This window comes from Oculina patagonica, chromosome 14 (assembly GCF_052425735.1).
Source record: "Oculina patagonica isolate OP01 chromosome 14, crgOcupat, whole genome shotgun sequence".
NCBI classification, from domain to species: Eukaryota; Metazoa; Cnidaria; class Anthozoa; order Scleractinia; family Oculinidae; genus Oculina; species Oculina patagonica.
In genome coordinates, this window is record NC_135771.1 from 25,397,247 (window position 1) to 25,419,252 (window position 22,006).

The 22,006-nt window shown below is 38.8% G+C and overlaps 1 protein-coding gene and 1 long non-coding RNA gene across 2 annotated transcripts; both read right to left on the reverse strand.

Moving 5' to 3' along the window:
* Nucleotides 1-7,292: 7,292 nt before the first annotated feature.
* On the reverse strand, nt 7,293-14,239 carry LOC144637448 (uncharacterized). The gene is made up of 4 exons (XR_013567725.1): nt 14,189-14,239; nt 13,793-13,987; nt 10,011-10,083; nt 7,293-7,702 (listed from the first exon to the last, which is right to left on the reverse strand). It is a non-coding gene; the product is annotated as an uncharacterized LOC144637448 (long non-coding RNA).
* A 3,437-nt stretch (nt 14,240-17,676) lies between these two features.
* LOC144637888 (kelch-like protein 24) lies at nt 17,677-21,383 on the reverse strand. The gene has a single exon (XM_078496979.1). It carries the CDS (start codon nt 21,343-21,345, stop codon nt 19,558-19,560), a length of 1,788 nt encoding a protein of 595 aa, XP_078353105.1. The 5' UTR covers nt 21,346-21,383; the 3' UTR covers nt 17,677-19,557.
* Between the last annotated feature and the right edge of the window lie 623 nt (nt 21,384-22,006).

The following is a 22,006-nucleotide window of genomic DNA, read 5'->3' on the forward strand; positions in this document are numbered from 1 at the left end:
CCTGAGCCAACAGGTAAAAAAACATGGAAATTCATAGTTTCTTCGTTGTAAAAAAAAGTGTAAAATTCTTTACTAAATGAAAAAAGTGACAAGTGATTAAAAGAAAGAAGAACGTCCTACATTCAAATTTTAGTGTGTTAGGTTAGCCTGTGCGACTTAGCCGGTGATTGCGTGACAACAGAGCCTCACACTAGGAGCTGAATGGAAGAAAGCAAAGGTAATAGGTAATGCAGGCAATGAGCTTGGGGGAATTAGTCACTGCAGACTCAGCACAGACTTTTTTGCACCACACAGGAGTGACCCACATTTATTTAAAAGCATATTTACCAACTTCATCTCCAAAGGGAAGAAAGGAGGGAAGGAAGGAAACAATTAAAATACTGAAATGCTAACTGCACTATACAACAGTAGACCAATTTAACTTAAAGAGACTGTCCGATTGACACTGACATTGTAATACTGGAGTTTTGCGCTAAAAAAGAACACAAGGTTAGCTTTTGAATTGTAATTATCGTAGCTTTGTATAAGGTCTCCAATTTTTTAGTTTATTTTTGTATATATGGAAATTTATAACATTACAGTGCAAATATGCATGTTGCCTTTACCGGTATATGTTGACTCGACAAACCCTTTCAGTCTCGGGCATAATCCCAAAAAGTGGTGTTTTATAGAGTATACAAGCATGCCTAAACGGCACTCATATCTGTCATCCCTTAGAGATGTCGTCTCTCATGTGTACTACTCAAAATTGTCCGGGTACTGTGACCCGAACATGTTTTTAACAGTTAACAAAAGTTGTAAGTCTTTTCCCCCAGCCAGATTTCGTTAATTAAAAATTCCAGAGAACAGATATGACATGAGCAGCACCCCTCGTGGAATAAGCCTCATCGTCAACAATGCAAACTTCCCATTGCGCAGGGACTACTTGTATGCAGCAGATCCTGATGAACAATTGCTCAAAGATCTATTTTAAGACCTTCACTTTGACATAGTGGTCAAAGGACAAGGTCAAATGAGATCTCACAAAAGACGAAATTGTTTTCAGCACACCAACTTAGCAACTTATGTAATGTTACGCGCCTACTTGCAAAAATATTTTGGAACAAGAATATTGAAATTAAATGGATATTTTACTTTCCATTCTGTGACTCAGTCGTTTTTTGTTTAATGCATCCACTGTTTTTTTAATGCACTTTGTGCAGCTATTCCGTGAAATGGAGGGCCCACCTCGTAAGACATATGAGGACCCACACTGAGGAAAAGCTTTATGGCTGTCCTCAGTGTGGGTATGATTTCAATCGAAAAGACTCACTGAAGAGGCATCTGAAAATAGCACATAAGAAAAGTAAGCCTTTGCTGAAGCAATAGCAACAACAGAAACCAGCTGCTGCAGAAGTAAAATTTGAAGAATGAGAAAGACGGGGGGCGGGGGAGGAGGAAGAACGAGAAGGAGAAGGATGAAAAGGAATTAAACAAATTAAGGAAGGAATTGGGAAGGAAGGTAGGTATGAAATATTTGCCAATAAAATTTGCCTCACAATAAATCTGGTTTCATTAACAATTTAAGTAGAACTCTCAATCTATTCAGTCCAGGACTTATCTACTGAATGAGTTTAAAAGATAATTATAACTTTGGATGTTTTGTTAAACAGTTGACTAAACCTAGCTATAGGAATACATGCATGGATGGAATCCATTTTAGGTAGGTCAATACATACATGTAGATTGATGTAATGTTATTTTTTGGTCACTGACAGATGCATTTTGATTAACCAAGTTTAAGATACCGTTTAGTTGTGAAGAATGCAGCCAGAAGTTCCTCAAAGATGGACAATGAGAAATTCATAGAAGAAAGCATACAGGCTAAAAACCTTTTCCCTGCCATTGTCAACAATGTACACTTGCCAGTTTCAGACTGCCTGCTTGCTGGGATGCTGAGGCAAAAGATCTACATGTATTTTGAGAGCTCCATTTCTTTCAATTTTATTGTTTTCAGCACAGTAACAATCTAAAAGAGCTATGTTTGGTATGGGCATTTCTAAAGCTAGAGAGCCAGTAGCAGACAAGCCAAGTTGTGTTATTTTTCGTTGCATGGTCCGGCCTGCATCCACTGTTTTTTTTAAACAGTTTTATGCTTGATTTTATTTTGTTAGGGAATGTTATTTTCTGGCCACTGACCAGTGTGTCTTTATTAACCGAGTTCAAATTAATTTAACTTTTTCTAATTCCTTTAAATGCCGTTCAGTTCTGGCAAAAGACCTTTTTCCTGCCACTGTCAAAACTTGCGCATCTCAGACCGCCTGCACAAAGATGATGCTGGTGCAAAATTGCTCAAAGATCTACTTCAAGAGCTCCACTGATATACTTGTCAAACAGGATCCCACAGCAGATGGAATCAGAGCAACAACAGCAGAGTTTGCAGCAATTAAAAGACCACAGCCAATATGATGAGCTCCTACTTCACATGATCATTTGAAGGCAATTCAAACATTGCTTAAAGCCCTTGGTTTATATAATTAATGTTAGAGTTTATACTAACAATAGGGCCCATCAAGTTTAATCAATTTTGGACATGTTGCTTGGAAATAATAAATTGACAATTTAGAAAATGTGCAGCTAATTTTGGTCACAAGAGATAAGAATTGTAAAATTATGCGCAACTTTTGTGCACTTAATAAGACAATTTATAAATTATTTTGCTCAATGACGTGAAAATGCGAGATTTTTGCTCACTGGAACAGTATTTCAAGATTTGTGAAAGAAAGTAAAGGGTGCAGCCCTTGCAGGGGAGAGACAACTTTGAGACATGACCATCACCACAACAAAGTGGGCATGTCTTGGCAATCAGCAGGCGTACCACAATTTCTTTCATAAAGAATGAGTTTTTCCAACAGAAGCCAGCTGTGCAGATGCTGTACACCATGAAAATAATTCAAACATTGTTTGAAGCCCTCTGGTTAATTGTTTAAGAGTTATTTCTAACAGGAGGGCTTATCAATTTTTTTACAACTGGTGTGCAACTTTTGTGCACAAAACAAGACGATTTAAAATTAGTTTTCAAGAACCCTTGTTAAAGTGTGTGTGTATGTATAAATTTATATTACAAAAAAGGAACTTACAAAAAATAGCACCCGAAAATGTGCAGATCCATAAGAAAACAGAACAATATACTTTCACATGATTTGAAAATGGTGCCCACAAGTTCACCAAAAATAGAAACAAAAAATGACTGAAAGGTTAACATAGAGTGAGTTTTATAAGAATATTCGGGAACATGTTTTTTTTTGGAACTAATATGTGTATCCAACTTTCCCTGCCAGTCTTTTCCTCCATAATTTTTTAATGCCAGGAGTTTCGAGTGACCTGACTGACTATGTCATCACACAGAGTTTTATACATTGCTTGACTTTTCAAATTCATATTGTTAAAGGTTCTTATTATTTTTTATAGATGGTGTACCAATGCAGTTTATGTAAAATTTCCGTCAGATGGCAGGGCCACTTGAAAAGACATAGAGAACCCACACTGGGGAAAAGGCTTTTGGCTGCCCTGAGTGTGGGTTGCAAGTAAATAGGAAGGACTCAATGAAGCGACACCTCAAAATAGTTCACAAGAAAAGTAAGCCTTTGCTGAAGCAACAGCAACAATAGAAACCAGCTGCTGCAGAAGTAAAATTTGAAGAATGAGAAAGAGGAGAGGAAGGAGGAAGAAAGAAAAGAGATTAGGACGAACAGATATAAAATGAGCAGCACCCCCTCGTGGAATGAGCCTCATCATCAACAATGCAAACTTCCCATTGCGCAGGGACTACTTGTATGCAGCAGATCCTGATAAAAAAATTGCTCAAAGATCTATTTTAAGACCTCCACTTTGACGAAGTGGTCAAATGAGATCTCACAAAAGGCGGAATTGTTTCGTCGAAGCTTGTAGAAGGCGACCTCAGCATTCAGCATCAGCATGTGCCATTTTTGACTCTGCCCTAAGAACTGCCAGTGCTTTGGAGGCTGACTTCCTCTTGGCTTTTTTAACTGCACCGGGGTATGTGGCTAACACTACAAATGAGGGGTCCTGGTTTACCAGGCCACGTATGTGCTGAAATACAAACCGGTCATGTAATGCTTTTTTTTATGAAATTAATTTTTTTTGTCAATTATAAGATGGAAGTTGATATGAGTGAAATATATCCTGTGTAAATTATTGATTGATTTAATAAGATTTAAGAAGCATAGGCTACTTTCTGACAAGTAGCCTATGACAATGAAGTTCTTAGATGGATGGATGGATGGATGGTATGCACATACTGTGGAGAAAACAAGTGGTCTAGTGGATGGAGACCATCAAAACCACAAAGAAGGTCTTGTACCCAAATGAAACAACAGTTCTCACATTTCTTCTTACATCATGAGAAAAGTCAAGACCTACATGTGCTCTACTACGAGAAGTGAGTGGCTCTCTGCTCTAGCACATAATTTATGCATGCTTAAAGAGACTGTCCGATTGACACTGACATTGTAATACTGGAGTTTTGCGCTAAAAAAGAACACAAGGTTAGCTTTTGAATTGTAATTATCGTAGCTTTGTATAAGGTCTCCAATTTTTTAGTTTATTTTTGTATATATGGAAATTTATAACATTACAGTGCAAATATGCATGTTGCCTTTACCGGTATATGTTGACTCGACAAACCCTTTCAGTCTCGGGCATAATCCCAAAAAGTGGTGTTTTATAGAGTATACAAGCATGCCTAAACGGCACTCATATCTGTCATCCCTTAGAGATGTCGTCTCTCATGTGTACTACTCAAAATTGTCCGGGTACTGTGACCCGAACATGTTTTTAACAGTTAACAAAAGTTGTAAGTCTTTTCCCCCAGCCAGATTTCGTTAATTAAAAATTCCAGAGAACAGATATGACATGAGCAGCACCCCTCGTGGAATAAGCCTCATCGTCAACAATGCAAACTTCCCATTGCGCAGGGACTACTTGTATGCAGCAGATCCTGATGAACAATTGCTCAAAGATCTATTTTAAGACCTTCACTTTGACATAGTGGTCAAAGGACAAGGTCAAATGAGATCTCACAAAAGACGAAATTGTTTTCAGCACACCAACTTAGCAACTTATGTAATGTTACACGCCTACTTGCAAAAATATTTTGGAACAAGAATATTGAAATTAAATGGATATTTTACTTTCCATTCTGTGACTCAGTCGTTTTTTGTTTTATGCATCCACTGTTTTTTTAATGCACTTTGTGCAGCTATTCCGTGAAATGGAGGGCCCACCTCGTAAGACATATGAGGACCCACACTGGGGAAAAGCTTTATGACTGTCCTCAGTGTGGGTATGATTTCAATCGAAAAGACTCACTGAAGTGGCATCTGAAAATAGCACATAAGAAAAGTAAGCCTTTGCTGAAGCAATAGCAACAACAGAAACCAGCTGCTGCAGAAGTAAAATTTGAAGAATGAGAAAGACGGGGGGCGGGGGAGGAGGAAGAACGAGAAGGAGAAGGATGAAAAGGAATTAAACAAATTAAGGAAGGAATTGGGAAGGAAGGTAGGTATGAAATATTTGCCAATAAAATTTGCCTCACAATAAATCTGGTTTCATTAACAATTTAAGTAGAACTCTCAATCTATTCAGTCCAGGACTTATCTACTGAATGAGTTTAAAAGATAATTATAACTTTGGATGTTTTGTTAAACAGTTGACTAAACCTAGCTATAGGAATACATGCATGGATGGAATCCATTTTAGGTAGGTCAATACATACATGTAGATTGATGTAATGTTATTTTTTGGTCACTGACAGATGCATTTTGATTAACCAAGTTTAAGATACCGTTTAGTTGTGAAGAATGCAGCCAGAAGTTCCTCAAAGATGGACAATGAGAAATTCATAGAAGAAAGCATACAGGCTAAAAACCTTTTCCCTGCCATTGTCAACAATGTACACTTGCCAGTTTCAGACTGCCTGCTTGCTGGGATGCTGAGGCAAAAGATCTACATGTATTTTGAGAGCTCCATTTCTTTCAATTTTATTGTTTTCAGCACAGTAACAATCTAAAAGAGCTATGTTTGGTATGGGCATTTCTAAAGCAAGAGAGCTAGTAGCAGACAAGCCAAGTTGTGTTATTTTTCGTTGCATGGTCCGGCCTGCATCCACTGTTTTTTTTTAAACAGTTTTATGCTTGATTTTATTTTGTTAGGGAATGTTATTTTCTGGCCACTGACCAGTGTGTCTTTATTAACCGAGTTCAAATTAATTTAACTTTTTCTAATTCCTTTAAATGCCGTTCAGTTCTGGCAAAAGACCTTTTTCCTGCCACTGTCAAAACTTGCGCATCTCAGACCGCCTGCACAAAGATGATGCTGGTGCAAAATTGCTCAAAGATCTACTTCAAGAGCTCCACTGATATACTTGTCAAACAGGATCCCACAGCAGATGGAATCAGAGCAACAACAGCAGAGTTTGCAGCAATTAAAAGACCACAGCCAATATGATGAGCTCCTACTTCACATGATCATTTGAAGGCAATTCAAACATTGCTTAAAGCCCTTGGTTTATATAATTAATGTTAGAGTTTATACTAACAATAGGGCCCATCAAGTTTAATCAATTTTGGACATGTTGCTTGGAAATAATAAATTGACAATTTAGAAAATGTGCAGCTAATTTTGGTCACAAGAGATAAGAATTGTAAAATTATGCGCAACTTTTGTGCACTTAATAAGACAATTTATAAATTATTTTGCTCAATGACGTGAAAATGCGAGATTTTTGCTCACTGGAACAGTATTTCAAGATTTGTGAAAGAAAGTAAAGGGTGCAGCCCTTGCAGGGGAGAGACAACTTTGAGACATATGATCATCACCACAACAAAGTGGGCATGTCTTGGCAATCAGCAGGTGTACCACAATTTTTTTCATTAAGAATGAGTTTTTCCAACAGAAGCCAGCTGTGCAGATGCTGTACACCATGAAAATAATTCAAACATTGTTTGAAGCCCTCTGGTTAATTGTTTAAGAGTTATTTCTAACAGGAGGGCTTATCAATTTTTGTACAACTGGTGTGCAACTTTTGTGCACAAAGCAAGACGATTTAAAATTAGTTTTCAAGAAGTTTAGTTTTCAAGAACCCTTGTTAAAGTGTGTGTGCATGTATAAATTTGTATTACAAAAAAAGGAACTTACAAAAAATAGCACCCGAAAATGTGCAGATCCATAAGAAAACAGAACAATATACTTTCACATAATTTGTAAATGGTGCCCACAGGTTCACCAAAATATATTATTATTGGTAAATCTACATACGTGAATAAAACAATATTTTACCACAAAATTTCTCCCGGAAATAACTTAACAAAAGAATTAAAAATCAAAAGATCAGTTCACTAAACCAAAACATTTTGTTATATTTTCCCCAGCAATCCATTTTTTAGTTCCTGCAATAGTTTGCTCGACTCTGAAACAGTCTTCTTGTGGTCGCCGGGCTGGCGACTTGGTTTACAGTTTTACGTTTATTCCTGTGATAGTTAAGTTGCCAGTTTCAAAATTCTAGTACCATGGCAACCAAAATGATTGCAACTTGGAAGATTGTTTTAATTATTATTATTTAGACTTACAGTTCTCCTGCCTGCCTTGAGGGAGACCAGTTCTTGATTCTGCTTGTACACACATTGACCAAACTCTGCTTGCACTACAACTCAACACAAAAGATCAGCATCAGAGAAGTACATGTATGAAGATCCTGGTGCAGGACCACCATCAACAAACACTCTTTTTAGGCACCTATTATACAGTACCGCTCAAAAGTAAGTTACCACCTCTCGTCTCGTTTCTCGCGAGACGAGTTTCTCGTCTCGCGAGACAAGATTCTCATCTCGCGAGAATCAACGAAGCGGAAATGTCTGGCATAAATTACGGCAATTATCTTACGAGAAAACGATTAATCTCTCGCGAGAGTTTTCGCCGTTTTGTCAACTAAAATTCGAAGTTTTTGCCTGATTGAAAGGTTGCTGATTTGTTGGCAACGATCGGTTTGTTTGTTTTTTTACTGGTAAGAAAAGTTCCATTTGAGATGAATGTGTGTGCTAGCGAACTCGAGAGAGCTTTTCAATCGAAAGTCGTCGCTTTGCTGTTCTTTACTATATTCTTTCTATCACAAATGCAAAAGGTGAATTAAAGCAACTCAAAAATCGAAAATCAAAAGCAGAGCACTTGCGTTACACTGCAACATCTTCACGGGTTTGTATTAAATGTTGCGTGCGTGCTAGCATGAGAAGCTGTTGAATCGAAACTTGTCGCGTCGCAAAAGAATTTATCTTATCAAAAATGCAAAACGTGAATGAAAGCACCATAAAAAAATCAGAGGTTAAGACGCCTGTTAAAAGCACTGCTCTCGCTTTAAACATGACCCGAAAATAAAGAAAGCGAAATCTTTCTGCCGTAGAGGTTTTCCTGTCTTTAGATCTTTAACTGTCTGATCTGACGGTGAATCTTCGCCGGTGTGTAAACAAAGGTCACGCTTGTTATGCTTTCTTGACTTTTCATCACGCTTGCCACCGAATCGTGGCTTGGAAGTTGTAATGTGAAGTTATGAAAAAGAACACATTAAGTGCGAGCGTTTATTAAAATAAAAGTTTCACAGAAGATTGAGGAATCGGCGACATTTTTTGCGGGGAATGTGTTATCTTTCAGGCGACGAACGCCGACAAAGTTGTGATTTATGCAAATGTCGGCTTGTAATCAATGAGAAGTTTATTTGCCGTTCAGCTAGATTTTTTTACCGATTAGTACTATTTTGAGCGGAATGAATGTCTCTTTTTCGCTCAATTCTAATTTTGACGCTGGATTCGTAATCAGTGTTACGATTTCTACGGCTCGAGTCCCGCCAACGTGCTCAAACGTCACAAACATAACTACAGTAATTTTACCGCCAACATCGCCGCTCACGTGTGAAAAATGTTAGCTGGAACTCGTGAAGCCAGTTATAAAGTTTTTCGTGGCTGTAATAGCTTAACATATCGTAAACAAGAAAAAAACCCCAAGTCTTCAACGCTAGCAAAACATGGATATAATTTTCAGTTCGAGAATGACGCGAATTCTCTCAGAGGTACCCAGACAATGCTGTGTAAATAAACAACTTGTCAACATTACTTGTAACTACGAATACGGAGTTCGCTTGCAGTTCGCTTGTTCTGTTTAGCCTTTTAAGTTCTTGGTAACGGTTAAATTTCAGTTTGGGATAGCATATGTAACAAGTATTCGAAAGTAGGCTTGTTGAACCAATCAAATATAATTTCTCTGGCCGCTACAGGGTTCAGACGAAATTTACCGCCAGAAAGCCGTGCAAAGATCGCTCGATAAATTTCGAAGCGTTACTTTACTTGATTGAAAACCGTGATTTAAGCCACGGACGAAATGATTTCGATTTAAAACATACAACTTTGACTAAGACTTTTGCTTTGGAATTCAAGCGATATTCGGGGAAGAAAGAACTCGCTTGAATGGTCGACATGTCAAACGACTCATTTTCTGTTTTCAACCACAGGTAATCTTTGCTAGGCGATGTTCGCTCGCTTATTTTTTCTACATGTATGGTTAACAATGGGTAATTAAAATCTCGAGAGAAGTTAGAGCCGTGAACTTGCAGTTTTTACCAGCGTCTCGCGAGACAAGTGTCTCGTCTCGAGAGACGAGAGCGAGACGAGAATCGAGTCTCGCGAGAGGGTGGTAACTTACTTTTGAGCGGTACTGTATAACACATATTTACATAACTTAACTTAACTTTATTATTATTTCTATAGCGCAAAATCCATGCATATATGATCTAATGCGCTTTACATAAATAGTAATCATAGTATTACAACAATAATGTACTAGATAATTATATAATTTTTTTTCTTTTATACAATTTTGCGTTCACGCACACATTTTAACGAGCGCTTGCGCTCCTAGGTGTCGCGTGGTTAAATAAAGTATCGGTGTTGTTATTGTTGGCTTACCACCGGATATCCTTGTGGCATATTGGTATATGTTGCTGTATTTCCCTGTGATAGTTGCTTGGTTGGTCTGTGGCTGTAAAACAGAACACACAGAATTGTTAAAGGAGCTATGTCACAGGGCTTTCGCAGATTTTTGGTCTATACTGTTCTGAAATTAGTGGTAGGCAACTTAACCCAAATAAACAATATCTTTGAATATCTAAAGGAGTATATAACCTTAATTTACAGGTAGGAATTGAGCTACAGCTGTAAATAATGATATTTCGAAAATGCATGGAATGCACTTAAAAACTGATTTGGAGTAATTGACAGTTATTCTTTAAGGACGCGACTGGATATGAGCTGATATACAGTACCGCTCGAAGATAAGCGAACCACTCAACGCGGAGCCAACGCGTTTGCATTTAGAGCTTGATGCGTGTGCGTTTATGTGCGTTTATTAAGCTCATTAGTAGATCACATTTTAAAACCATTTTGCATACCACAGGCCTAAACAAAGCTGACTTTTTTGGTCACCTTGCCCTTCGCATCTCCGTGGTCTGTGTATTCTCGAAAACAAGTGTTATCCAAGGATCTGTTTCTAATGAAAAAATAAGTTTGCAGACAACTTTGAAATCTCGAATCCAAACTTATTCTTATCGATTGACCTTGTGTTTATATGCCTTATGTCTGAAAATTTATCAAACAACTGTCGCTACTTTAGCAACGCCATGAAATTCTAGCCGTGGTAAATTTGCCAAAAACTTTGAAATACTTGAATCCAAATTAATTCTTATCAATTGATATTGTGTTAATATGCTTTGTAAATCACGATCACAAGCAAAATAAAAGTTCGCTCACAAAGAAACCCTTGAAAGATACAAAATAATTTGGTCACGTGCTAGGCAACGCATTGAGGATGAAACTTGTGACTCCTATTCCGTCCGTAATTTGCGACAGATACTTTGCATTGGCCTTTATGTTGTTCGCTTTGGTTTTTCGAATATCTGCTTTGCAATACATTTATTATTCAGTTAAATTCTCAATTTGTTATCATATACAACACAGTTTGCTGAAAGCGAGGTACAAAGCAGCAGAACGTAAACAAAAGCGCAACAGATTAAATGTTCATTCAATTAAGGCCGTAAATAATGAAACCTTTTGCCTTGTTTTGGCTACTGGTTGAGCCGCCTGATAGTGAATCTGAATAAATACAAATCACAACTTACAACAAACCTTGCTGTCATTTCTCTAAAAGCAATAATAAAGTTAGCAAATGCAAGTTGAAAAAAGATTTATTTGGAATAAAACGAAAGAAAGAGTCACGCTCGTTTGGTAATCGATGACTAATACTATTAGTCCTCTTGAGGCGTAGCCAATCAAAATGCAGGATTTGCATTAGTCCACTAGTTGGTTGATACTCATTAAGATTTATCCTTTGAAGATCCCAGCAACTTCATAAACGGCTGCCTTTGATATCGTAACTGGAAACATCTTCGTAATGCATCGACCACGTTCGTCCAAAGTTATTTTACTAGCTGAGCAGCCAGGCCTTCTGGAAGGTTGAGCAAAAGTGACCCAAGAAAACTTGTGGAAAATTAAAAAAAAAAAGATCGCTCTTGTCGTGAAAAAACATACCCTTTAGAAAAGAACCTGTTACCAAACTTTTCCAATGCAGCAATAGCGATACTAAAATCAAACTTAGGTTTAGAAAACTCCATACGTCTTCTATATGTCGAAGCAAAAACGAGACAACAGTGGGAGTCTGGGGATGAGTTTCGCCTGTCACTTCCGCCATTTTGACTCAGTCGCGAAGAATAACAAAGTGCTTTTGGAATTGTAGCGCTAGCAAACGCTTGGAAACTCAAATTGGAAACAGAAACATTAAAGCTTATGATGTAAACCTGACCTCAATGGAAAGGAACTTTTTTTTACAAAACTCCTTACGCAAGTATTTACTTTGTGCTTCAGATCGATTGTGTGTTACTATAAATTTTTTTAATGTTCTTTACCCTCTGGAAAAGAAGCTTGAACCCTCCCCTTCCCTCGGAAATTTCTGGGTTTAAATCCCCCTCCCCCTCGGAATTTCCAGTGACTATCCGTGGGGGGTAGGGATATTTTCTGGAACCACACATTTTTATTCGAGTGTCTTTAAATGAATTAAACAGATGCTCTTTTTCTGCCCGAACTTGTGTGGCTTTTTGTGTTTGACGTTGCCACTTTTTCCAAAATTTTTTAATTTCTTGGCGCGAAACTTGGCGTGAATCACGAAATTATTTCCGTCTGCTAACAAGGAAAAATTAGGTCAACTTAAGGATAATGGCTCAGATTCGTAGCAGAGGGAGCCAATCAGAGAGCTAGAAAATCATTAACCAGAGGTAAAAACTTACTAATTCACAATATCTTAGTGCTTTTGAATGCATTACTTCCAAACTCAGGGGTTAGGTTGTCCGGCATTTGCCATAAGGACAATCTGGATTTTTTTTTCTAAATTCGAGCACTGTATCAGATATAGTAAACAAGAGAAACTACTAAGTTAATAATAAAAAGTAAAGGGAATGTTTCATGTCCGGATTTCTATTAAAAAATAGAGGGGACAGGCGTTTTCTTTTTTTGGTTATTTGTTATTTCCTCAATCGTCAAATTCTCAAGAGCGAACTTGCAAATAAATCCTGACCACTCCAGTACGGACCTAGTGTGCCGAGGTTTTGAAATTTTGGCCCAAGTTCGTATTAAAACGCAGACAAAAGTCATGTCTTAAAGAATTCCAACTTTTCCATTAACAAAAACTTAAAAAAGAGCAGCCCCAAAAAATGAAGTGGGCGGGGACGAGAAACATTTGGTTTTTACTTGGCCTGATAAACACAGTGACAAAAATTGTCAGAACTTTCCCACGTCCTGTTTCGTATAAAATGAATGTTTTTGAGCGGCAAAAGCTTTCGACCTTCGAACTAAAAGCTTTAGAAACTCTTAGTGTGCTTCCCTTTTTAATACAAACAAATAAGGAGCTATAAACTGCAAGCAAACGAGGCTGGAACTAATACACCTATCAATGTAAATCCCGCGGGGGGGGGGGGGGGGGGAGAGCGGGCAAAGGCACGGGATTTGACAACAAGAACGATCCCCTCTGTCGGGCATTTGACTGCGAGTCGCGTCCCGGGGGTTGGGACATTTGACTTTGACCGGGAAGCGCCTGGATCCAATCTTCAGACGCGGTTACCAAGTTCTTCCTTCTCGTGGCTTTGGAAATCATATGCTTCTTTGCAAGGTACGATTCTGAGTTTTTCATCGGCATTTATCTGCCACTTTTAACGCCATTTAGTCATAAAATAGCGATTTTAAGAATATTTTACTTTCAAGTACATTTGGAGTAGGAATCCTGAGGGAAATCTAAGACGTCCGTGACCTTTTATTGTTTTCAATATGAATACTGAAACGGTTGGATTAACACACTGATTGACAGAAAATAAAGGTATGTAGAAAGTACTTGTTAGTTTGTTTTAGAATTCTGCCCCTGGGTGGGTCTTCTTAGGTACATTTGAACAAAAATATTTTTCCCACCCTCAGGAACTTGACTGCAATTTTTACTTTTCTGTCAAATCCCCACCCCTGGCCCGCACTCCCCCCCCCCCCCGCGGGATATACATTAGGTGCATAATAAATTTATTAAAACCGAGAGCAAGCCAGAGTGGAACTAACCGCCAAATATACCGGACAAAAATTTAGTCAGCAATTAATAAACACGTTGTATTCTATTAAACAACCTTCTTAAACAAAATTTTCGTGAAATAGTGAAAACTTACCACGGAAATGTAAAGTCGTCTGACAAGGTCTTACGTCAAGTGCCGAGACTGTCAACGAAGGCGCCATTGCCACTTCGAAAACTCTGGGCCATCTCTTCTGAGAAGGGCGACGGTTCTCTTGAAAAACTCCTCTGCTTTGCGTAGTAGAAGCCTGTTACTGCTCAGCCTTCTGTCTTTGAAGAGAAGAAGGTTTTTCTACAAGTACAGAAAACAGAAATGAAATTAGTCCGTCGCCTTCCGTTCGCGCGCTAACAGGACAACTTTGTTCGCTCATTACATACATTATTCGTCCCAAATGTGCAAGGAAAACAAATTCAAACAAACCACCATTCACTAGAGCTACTAAAGAAAAGAATAATGAAGAGGTAGTGGGAAATATTTAGCAAAAATACTCACAAAAAGTCTCCAGGCAAGAGCTGTCTGTCGCCAACAGCTGACGTTCCACGTGCAAGTGTTTTGCTCGTTTTGCTCGGCAGTGGTCAAAACAAGCAAATATCCAATCACTGCGCTCATTTGCACGTGATACACATCTCCTTCAGCTGTGGGGCGGACGCTGTATTTTTAGCAGGGCTTGGCAGAAGGGGGAGGGGAGAGAGAGGCAAAAAGTGTAACCTGCTAATACTACCGCGCAGCCAAAGCACTACCACATATTTTTAGATTGTTTTATACTTATACAGAAAAAAATTCCGCAATCGAAAATTTCAAGCCCCAAAAGATCCTTTGATCATCCTTCCCTACCCCTCCCGACCCACCTGTCGTGTCCGCGCCAAGTCCCCTACCCCTCAAGAGAAAGTTATGACAGCTTGATACCGCATACGCATGTAACGACGGAAAGCTAACGAAGCGGTCATATTTGTTTCTGGACAATGAAAGAACTTTCAGTAGCCGACCCAGCAGGCATTTATTGACTGTGCAATACAGTTTTGCTGTCTTCTGTGGATCGTCGGGGAGATCTTTACGCCTGGCGCGTTTTAGAACGACAAGCAGCTTAACTTGGCAACATCATGTTACATGGCGGTCTCCAAACTTCAGTTATAAACAGGCGAGTGAAAAAAAAAACATTCAAAGTTCAAAGTGTATATAACTTACCACAGGCGGCCCAAGCTCACAATTAGAGGAGTTAAAATATTCAACATAATCTATCTTGTAACCGTATGCGAAACGTGACTCTCGACCGGCAGCATATGGAGGTGTTGTGTTCCCGGGTGTGTTGGTTTTTAGGTAAAATGTGTTACAACGGTTCTCATTTATGAAGGTTTGTATGGGAGAATACGCTTTCGAATTTATAGCTAAATATAATGAGATTTTGACAATAAAATCAACTTACCTCAATGTCCTGTCGTTATGTCTGTTGTTATCTCGGTTCTCAGGCCGATCCGAGGCGTTTTAAGCGAGTTATGCAATTTTTGGTTTCCACTGCTAAGAAGATGTGTGTAAAGCGCTGCATAATTACAGTTTCTTTATCTGCAAAATGTGTTTCGTTGACAATTTGTTGAATAATAAAACAATTATCCTGCTCAATCTTCAGAATATCGTCTGATTTTAGCCAACTCGGCTAAAATAAGTATCGCTAAGTATCAGGCGATATTCCGCGTGATTTCGCAGGATAATTGTTAAATAGTTGATTGTATAATAGTCTATTTAAGTTAAACAATTTATTTTGAAGATCTCAGATGTGCTGTCAGGCTTGTTTAAGTTGATAATTAATGGAGTTAAAAGAATTTGAAGTGTATTATTAAGTTTTAATACAAATATAATGGTTATTTTTTTAAGTAATGAGTTGAGAGGTTTTTTGAAGGATTTAAAAGAAATAAAGACCACAAATTTGATCTTTACTTTGAGTTATTATTGTATACTTGCAGGGACTACCATTTAGCAGTCGGCATATTTTGAGGTATTGAGCGGGGCTCCGTCATGGAAGGTTGTGCCGGGTAGCTAAGTCATAGACCTACCAGCCCTAGGGGTCAGGCATCGAACTGCTGGCTTTCTGGGGGGGGGGGGGCATAGTCAAGTTTTGGGACAGTTTCACCAGACTTTGCCAGTCAGAGCAATGACATGGTATTTTTCTCATGATTGGCATGTTTTTGGCCACTGCAGCTATGGCAGCTTGGCTGTCATCGAGAGTAACTAGGCACTCTGCCTAGCCCTGTGGTCTAGCCAAGCACCCTCAGGGGGAGGGTGGGTGGCTGTTACTAAATTTTAACAAACAAGATTGCAGGGCTTATCATACTACCTGAAGAGTAGACTTTGTGAGACACCAAGAAACAATTCAGGAGAATTGCAACCGCAGAGAGCTGTTTGGTCCTTATTGAGACTCATCAGCGCGGTGTAGCCTGAAGTCTGAATATGGACGAAACAGCTGTCCGCGGAACCTTGCATTCCTCCTGTATTGGTTCTTGTTGTGTTGGTGTCACGCAAAGTCTACTTTTCACGTAGTATGATCAGCATTGCAGTCTTGTTTGTTATTTCATTTTAATTGCTGATCAGATCTCTCAGCAGATCCCACGAATCACAGCATTATCGTTTGCGGCCACTTGCTGTTTTAGGTCTTTTTGTCAGCCTGCTGGGAACCTTTTGTTGAAACAAGGCAGATTTACAATAGCAATTGGTGAATACATTTAGGCATATGTTACCTCATAAACATAGGATGGTAAGCCTGTGCTCTGATGCATTTATGTTGAGTTTACAACCGAAAGTTTCAAGCACCAAATAGTATGTACCCGCCAAATATAACTTTCGTCTTTGTTGCCAAAATATGAACCAAAAACAGTGAAGTCTGTAAACATGCTGTATTCATTATTTTACTGTACGCTGGGTTTTCCATCAGCTGAAAACGAAAAAATATATGTTCATTGATAGTTTCTCACTGTGATGATGCCTTGAGCTTTCTAATTTGCACTGAGAAATTTCCTTTAAACCTAATTTTAAATTAGTCGTTTTCCAACTAAAAATGCAAATTGGAAAGTGATGACACCATATTGTTCCAATAGAAGACAGATCACAAAATCAGGGATCTTTGAAAATACCGTACTAATTTTTCTCAATTAAATGCCCCTGTTGTTTATTTCAAAGTTGGATTGGTGGACCCAGTGTTTATTTGATTCAGCATTTAATCAGGGTGCAGCGCTTATTATCGGACTACAATTTTCTGTCAATTTTTCAGATTAATTTATTGTTACACACCTCCAGGGACAAGGGTAGTTTGTCAAGGTGGGACGAGTTTTCTCTTCGCTCCACCCCCAAAAACTGTCCCTGGGTATCTAAAGTTGATTATTACCAAAATTATTAGTAGATTGAACATGTTCATGTTGCAATCACGATTTATGACAAACAGAACATAAACGGTATATGAACAATAAAGGAGCATGCAAGTAGTGATAGATACAAAGTTTTATATTTTTCATAAACTGATATAGATACCCGGGGGGGGGGGGGGGTACTCCCATATATGTGCTATATAGGTATGTGCCGCCCGATAGGGTATGGTTTTTGAGGTTCTCAGTCCTTAAATAGGCTATCTTTTTTGCTCCTTTTGGCAATGTGTTCCCGGTGTGATCCTTAGATAGGGTACCTAAATTCTATCAGCTAAAAAAACGCCCAGCTAAACGTAAAAAAGCATCCGTTCAAGTGTTAGTAAAGCGATTTTGATTTTATAAAAATTTGTGTTTTGCTGTGCGCGGTTAGCCGTTATTTGTGTCGTCACGGAACGTTTCTTCCTCCCTTAAATAGGGTGTCATTTTTCAGTTTTGGGCCTTAAAAAGGGTATCAATTTTCGCTTTCTTTATCCTTAAATAGGGTCAGGGTTTAAGAACCTGGGCGGCACACCCCTATCCGAAATTTATCACTCAAACACAATAATGTAAATATCTCTTTACAGAGGCAGCGTGGCCGAGTGGTTTAGGGCCCTGGTGTTGTAATTCGGAGGTCCCGGGTTCAAAACCTCCACCCTGCCACTAGCTGGATTTGTTTCTCGGTCGTCCCGAGTTCAAATCCTCGGACATGCTTTGTATATAGCCAACTGGTCTGCCCCCTGCCAGTTGGGATTTTTAATCATGTTATTATGTTCATTTAGAATATTTGTTTGCTGTTTCAGTGCATGCCTGCAAACTAGCTATCTTGAAGCTAAAGTGCATGACCACTATAAACAACATTAATAATTAATAATAATAATCTCAATATATATTTCAATATAATTATTGTTATAAAAGTTTTGAAAAGTTTTTAGAATAAGAAGTAATTATTTTTTACTCTAAACTTAAAAAAAAAGGTATCATAAGCAATGAAAGCAGAAAGTTTTATAAACGTCTGGCATTAAAAATATATACTACCGGTATATGCAGAGAAAGTAAGTAGCCAATCACATTGCTGGAAACTTGAATATCCTATGGACTTGTATATTACTCTTCCATGTAAAACTGCGTATTTTAATGCGATAGCAGCTCTTGAAAGGGATCTGTGTTTTAGTTTGGCCTAAAAATAAGGTGGGACCCCCCCCCCCCTAGATCTGCCACTGCACTAACAGAAAAAAAAGCACTACAGTTGAATCCCGATAACTTGAACCCTCGCGTAACTCAAACCTTTTTCGATTCCCCTCCAGGTCATTTTCTTACTAATTTTACCCTTGATAACTCGAACTCCCGATATCTTGAACCTTTTTCGATTTCCCTTGAAGGTTCGATTTATCAGGATTCAACTGTATTTATTTTCTCTAAATAATGTATATACTCTAATCTTGTCTACTTTTCAATTTTATTTAGTTTTCAAAGAAATAACTTAGGAAAGGGGCATTTATTAGGGGTAGGGAATGGTAAAATCTGAGAATCATCAAGCTGTTGAAAAAAGTCTTTAGAATACGACCTAATGGATTTTAGACAAAAAGATAGAAAAAACTCAGAAACTTATCACAAACTTAAGCACTGGCCAAACGGTAACACAAGTGGACGGAAATTGTCACAAGTTCAACTTGTGTACAAACTTGCATTTGGTGGCCAAACGGACACGCAAGTTTAGTTGCAAGTGCATTCAAGTTTGCATAAAGCCATTTAAAATGCTACGAGGTGCAATTCAGTATTTGAAGTAAACTGCAAAAAAGCATTGACTTGCAATGGGTGGTCAAACGGTCAAAACATTGCATTTACTTAAAGAAGAAGTTCACTCCAGAATGGCCAGTTATTTTCTTTATGCCAATAAAAGTTTATACAAAGATATGTTATTCACCAAAATTTCAGCCTCCAACGTGCACTAAAACCCTACAAAATATTTCCCAAAACTCAACATTACTGAACGCCGCCATCTAAGAGAGGATCTTGGAGCTGGTAATGTATGCGTGACGTCAAAGAGCTCAGCCTGAAGTTTGGCGGGAAAATTTAAATACTCGAAACTTTTTGTTTGCGACTGCGCACATGTACATAGAGGACGAAGGATAATCCGAATAAGTTCATTGTCTCCAATATCAGAGATCTTCATTTGTGGTTTGAATTGTTGGACACAATGAACTTATTCGGATTATCCTTCGTCCTCTATGTACTGAAACTGTCATCAGGTACTGGGTTCTGCGCACATGTTTATGTGCCCAGTAAGGATGCACATAAAAAATTCGCGCGAGGACAAACAAGGTTTCAGTGTCATGTTGTGGAAGCGGTCTGGGTACAAAAAGAAATCCAGTGCATTGATAACCTCTTTCGTGCAAGCAGGATTCTTACTTATTAACTCTTCATTGAGAATTACTCGCAGATTGTACTTCGATATAGAGATCAGAAGAATATTTAACAATATTCTACTTCGATATAAAGATCAGAAGAATATTTAACAATATTCTTCTTTGGCATTTTAAGTACTGTTGCTTGTAGGTATGAACGACAAAATTCATAGGGCATAAGAATGGATATGAGATTCCATTTGTAACTCCTTATATCAAGACACTCCACTGCATCCACAAGGCCAAATTGATTTTGTCCTCCAAACAGGTAAACCATGTCCCCTATACTCGCAGCACTACAGGCTGCCCGAGGGAAACCAGGACTAGACACCAGGCTCCACTGGTTTGTACTTGGTTCATAGATTTCACACGAAGGTTCCACATTTCTGCACACCCACCCTGCTCCATTGCTTGAATCATCTGTAAGGTCACGCAATCCTCCAACAACAACAATTTTTCCAGCTGCCGTTGCACATGCAGCTTGCATTCGAGCTTTTGAGATATTTGAAACCTCATCCCATTGGTCAGTTAATGGATTGTAACACTCCACGCTGTTCAGACAAACTTCATTATTATGACCAGCAATTACATAAATATGATCTTGCAGCACAACTGCACTATGACCAGCACGACAAGTTTTCATTGGTGCAGCTTTCCTCCATTCATCAAGTACTGGATTGTATATTTGAACATCTGAGCTTAATTTCGTGTCAAATTCATTCATTACATCACCACCAATCAAATAAAGTTCTTCATTGAAACATGTGACTGAACAGTCTCTTACATCAAATGTATTTCTCTGGGACATCCATTTATTTTGTTCAGTGTTAAAAATAAACATTGATGGTTGATCCAATTCGTTGTCCTCGCCCAATATGTACAAGAGTCCACCACAAACTGCAGCTGCCGCAGCACCGCCCTCAGATCCACCGCGAGGCATCTTGGGTAGGGATCCCCATGTCATAGTGGAGGGTACAAAACACTGAGTATCTAGCTTAAAGCCAGTGGAGTTTACACCACCTGTAAGCATCACCACGTGCTCATATTTATCTAAGGACAAACGAGGTTTAAGTGTCATGTCGTGGAAGCGGTCTGGGAACAAAAAGAAATCCAGAGCATTGATAACCTCTATCATGCAAGCGGGATTCTTACTGATTAACTCTTCATTGAGAATTTCTCGCAGATTGTACTTCGACATTGAGAACAGTCTTACACATTTTAATAATTCAGGAAGTAAACATTCCCTTGATGGCAGGTCATGTTCAACCCAAGCAATTACTGCTTCGTATACTTCCTCCTCTCTCGATACATTTAAATCGTCCTTGCAAATGAGTTCTTTGAGTTTCTCTGAATCCAGCCCTCTGAAATCTTCAGTTTTTGAAAAAACTACAAAGTTTTTCAATTTATAAGTGCCTACAGCCTGCTTTAGTGTCTCACAGTTATACTGAGAAGCAAAAAATTCCAAAGCCAAGCAGTTGGAAGCATCTATTGAGCCCTGCAGGAAAAGTGATGCTTCTGTTTTTAAACTTGGAATTATCAAGTAGTCCGCGATGATTACCAAGTCTTGTGCGTTAGTAGAATCGATATTTGCTTTACCAGTGTAAATAAATTGAATGACATTGCTAACCGTCGTTGATTTTGTCCCTTGTAACTCCACAACATTGCTTTCCGTTTCTTTCATTTGACTGGCAAACATGGCTCGGAAGTACTCGCTTGCAGCAGACAAAACATGTTTGTGAGCGGCGAAATCCTGGCCTTCAGCTCGGATTGTCGTATCGCAGAGAATGTCCTTCGCTCTAAGCATATTTAGGACTGGATATAGCAACTCGTTTTTGAAAACTTCGCCTGAAGTCATCTCAAGGTCTCTCGAGTTCTTGCCAGCGCACGTGGACAGGTTCGGGGCGGAGGGCAGATACTTCATGTACATGCACATGTTTTATACCGGTCAGTCGTACCGTATTTACTCGAATAAGCGCCGCGGCGCTTATTAAATTTTTCGCGCGTCAAGTGCGGCGCTTACCGTATTTACTCGAATAAGCGCCGCCCCCGAATAAGCGCCGCCCTCGAATAAGCGCCGCATTTGAGACAAAAAAGTTTATAAGCGCCGCCCCCGAATAAGCGCCGCAGACCCGATGCGGTGCTAGCTTGTTCGAAGAATTCCGTATAACTGAAAATGGCACTAGATTGCAACTCTGAAACAGCCTTGGAAATTCCTTTTCATTAAAAGCAATGTTTTGCAGTTCAAGTTATTGTTTGCCCCTCGACCATTCTTTTTTTTTTTCTATCCAAAATTCTTACAATACGCAGTTCTGTTAACGTTTTGAAGGCCGTGAACTTTGTCGGGACAGCAAGCGCAACTACTTTCTTCCGTAAGAAGACGAATACTGACAATCAAAATGCCCTTCTTTTAGTCACTGTAGAAGTTTCGTCTAGATGGCATTGTTTGTGGCGTGCAATTTTTAAATAAGCGCCGCCCTCGAATAAGCGCCGCACTTGAGGTGCGAAAAATTTAATAA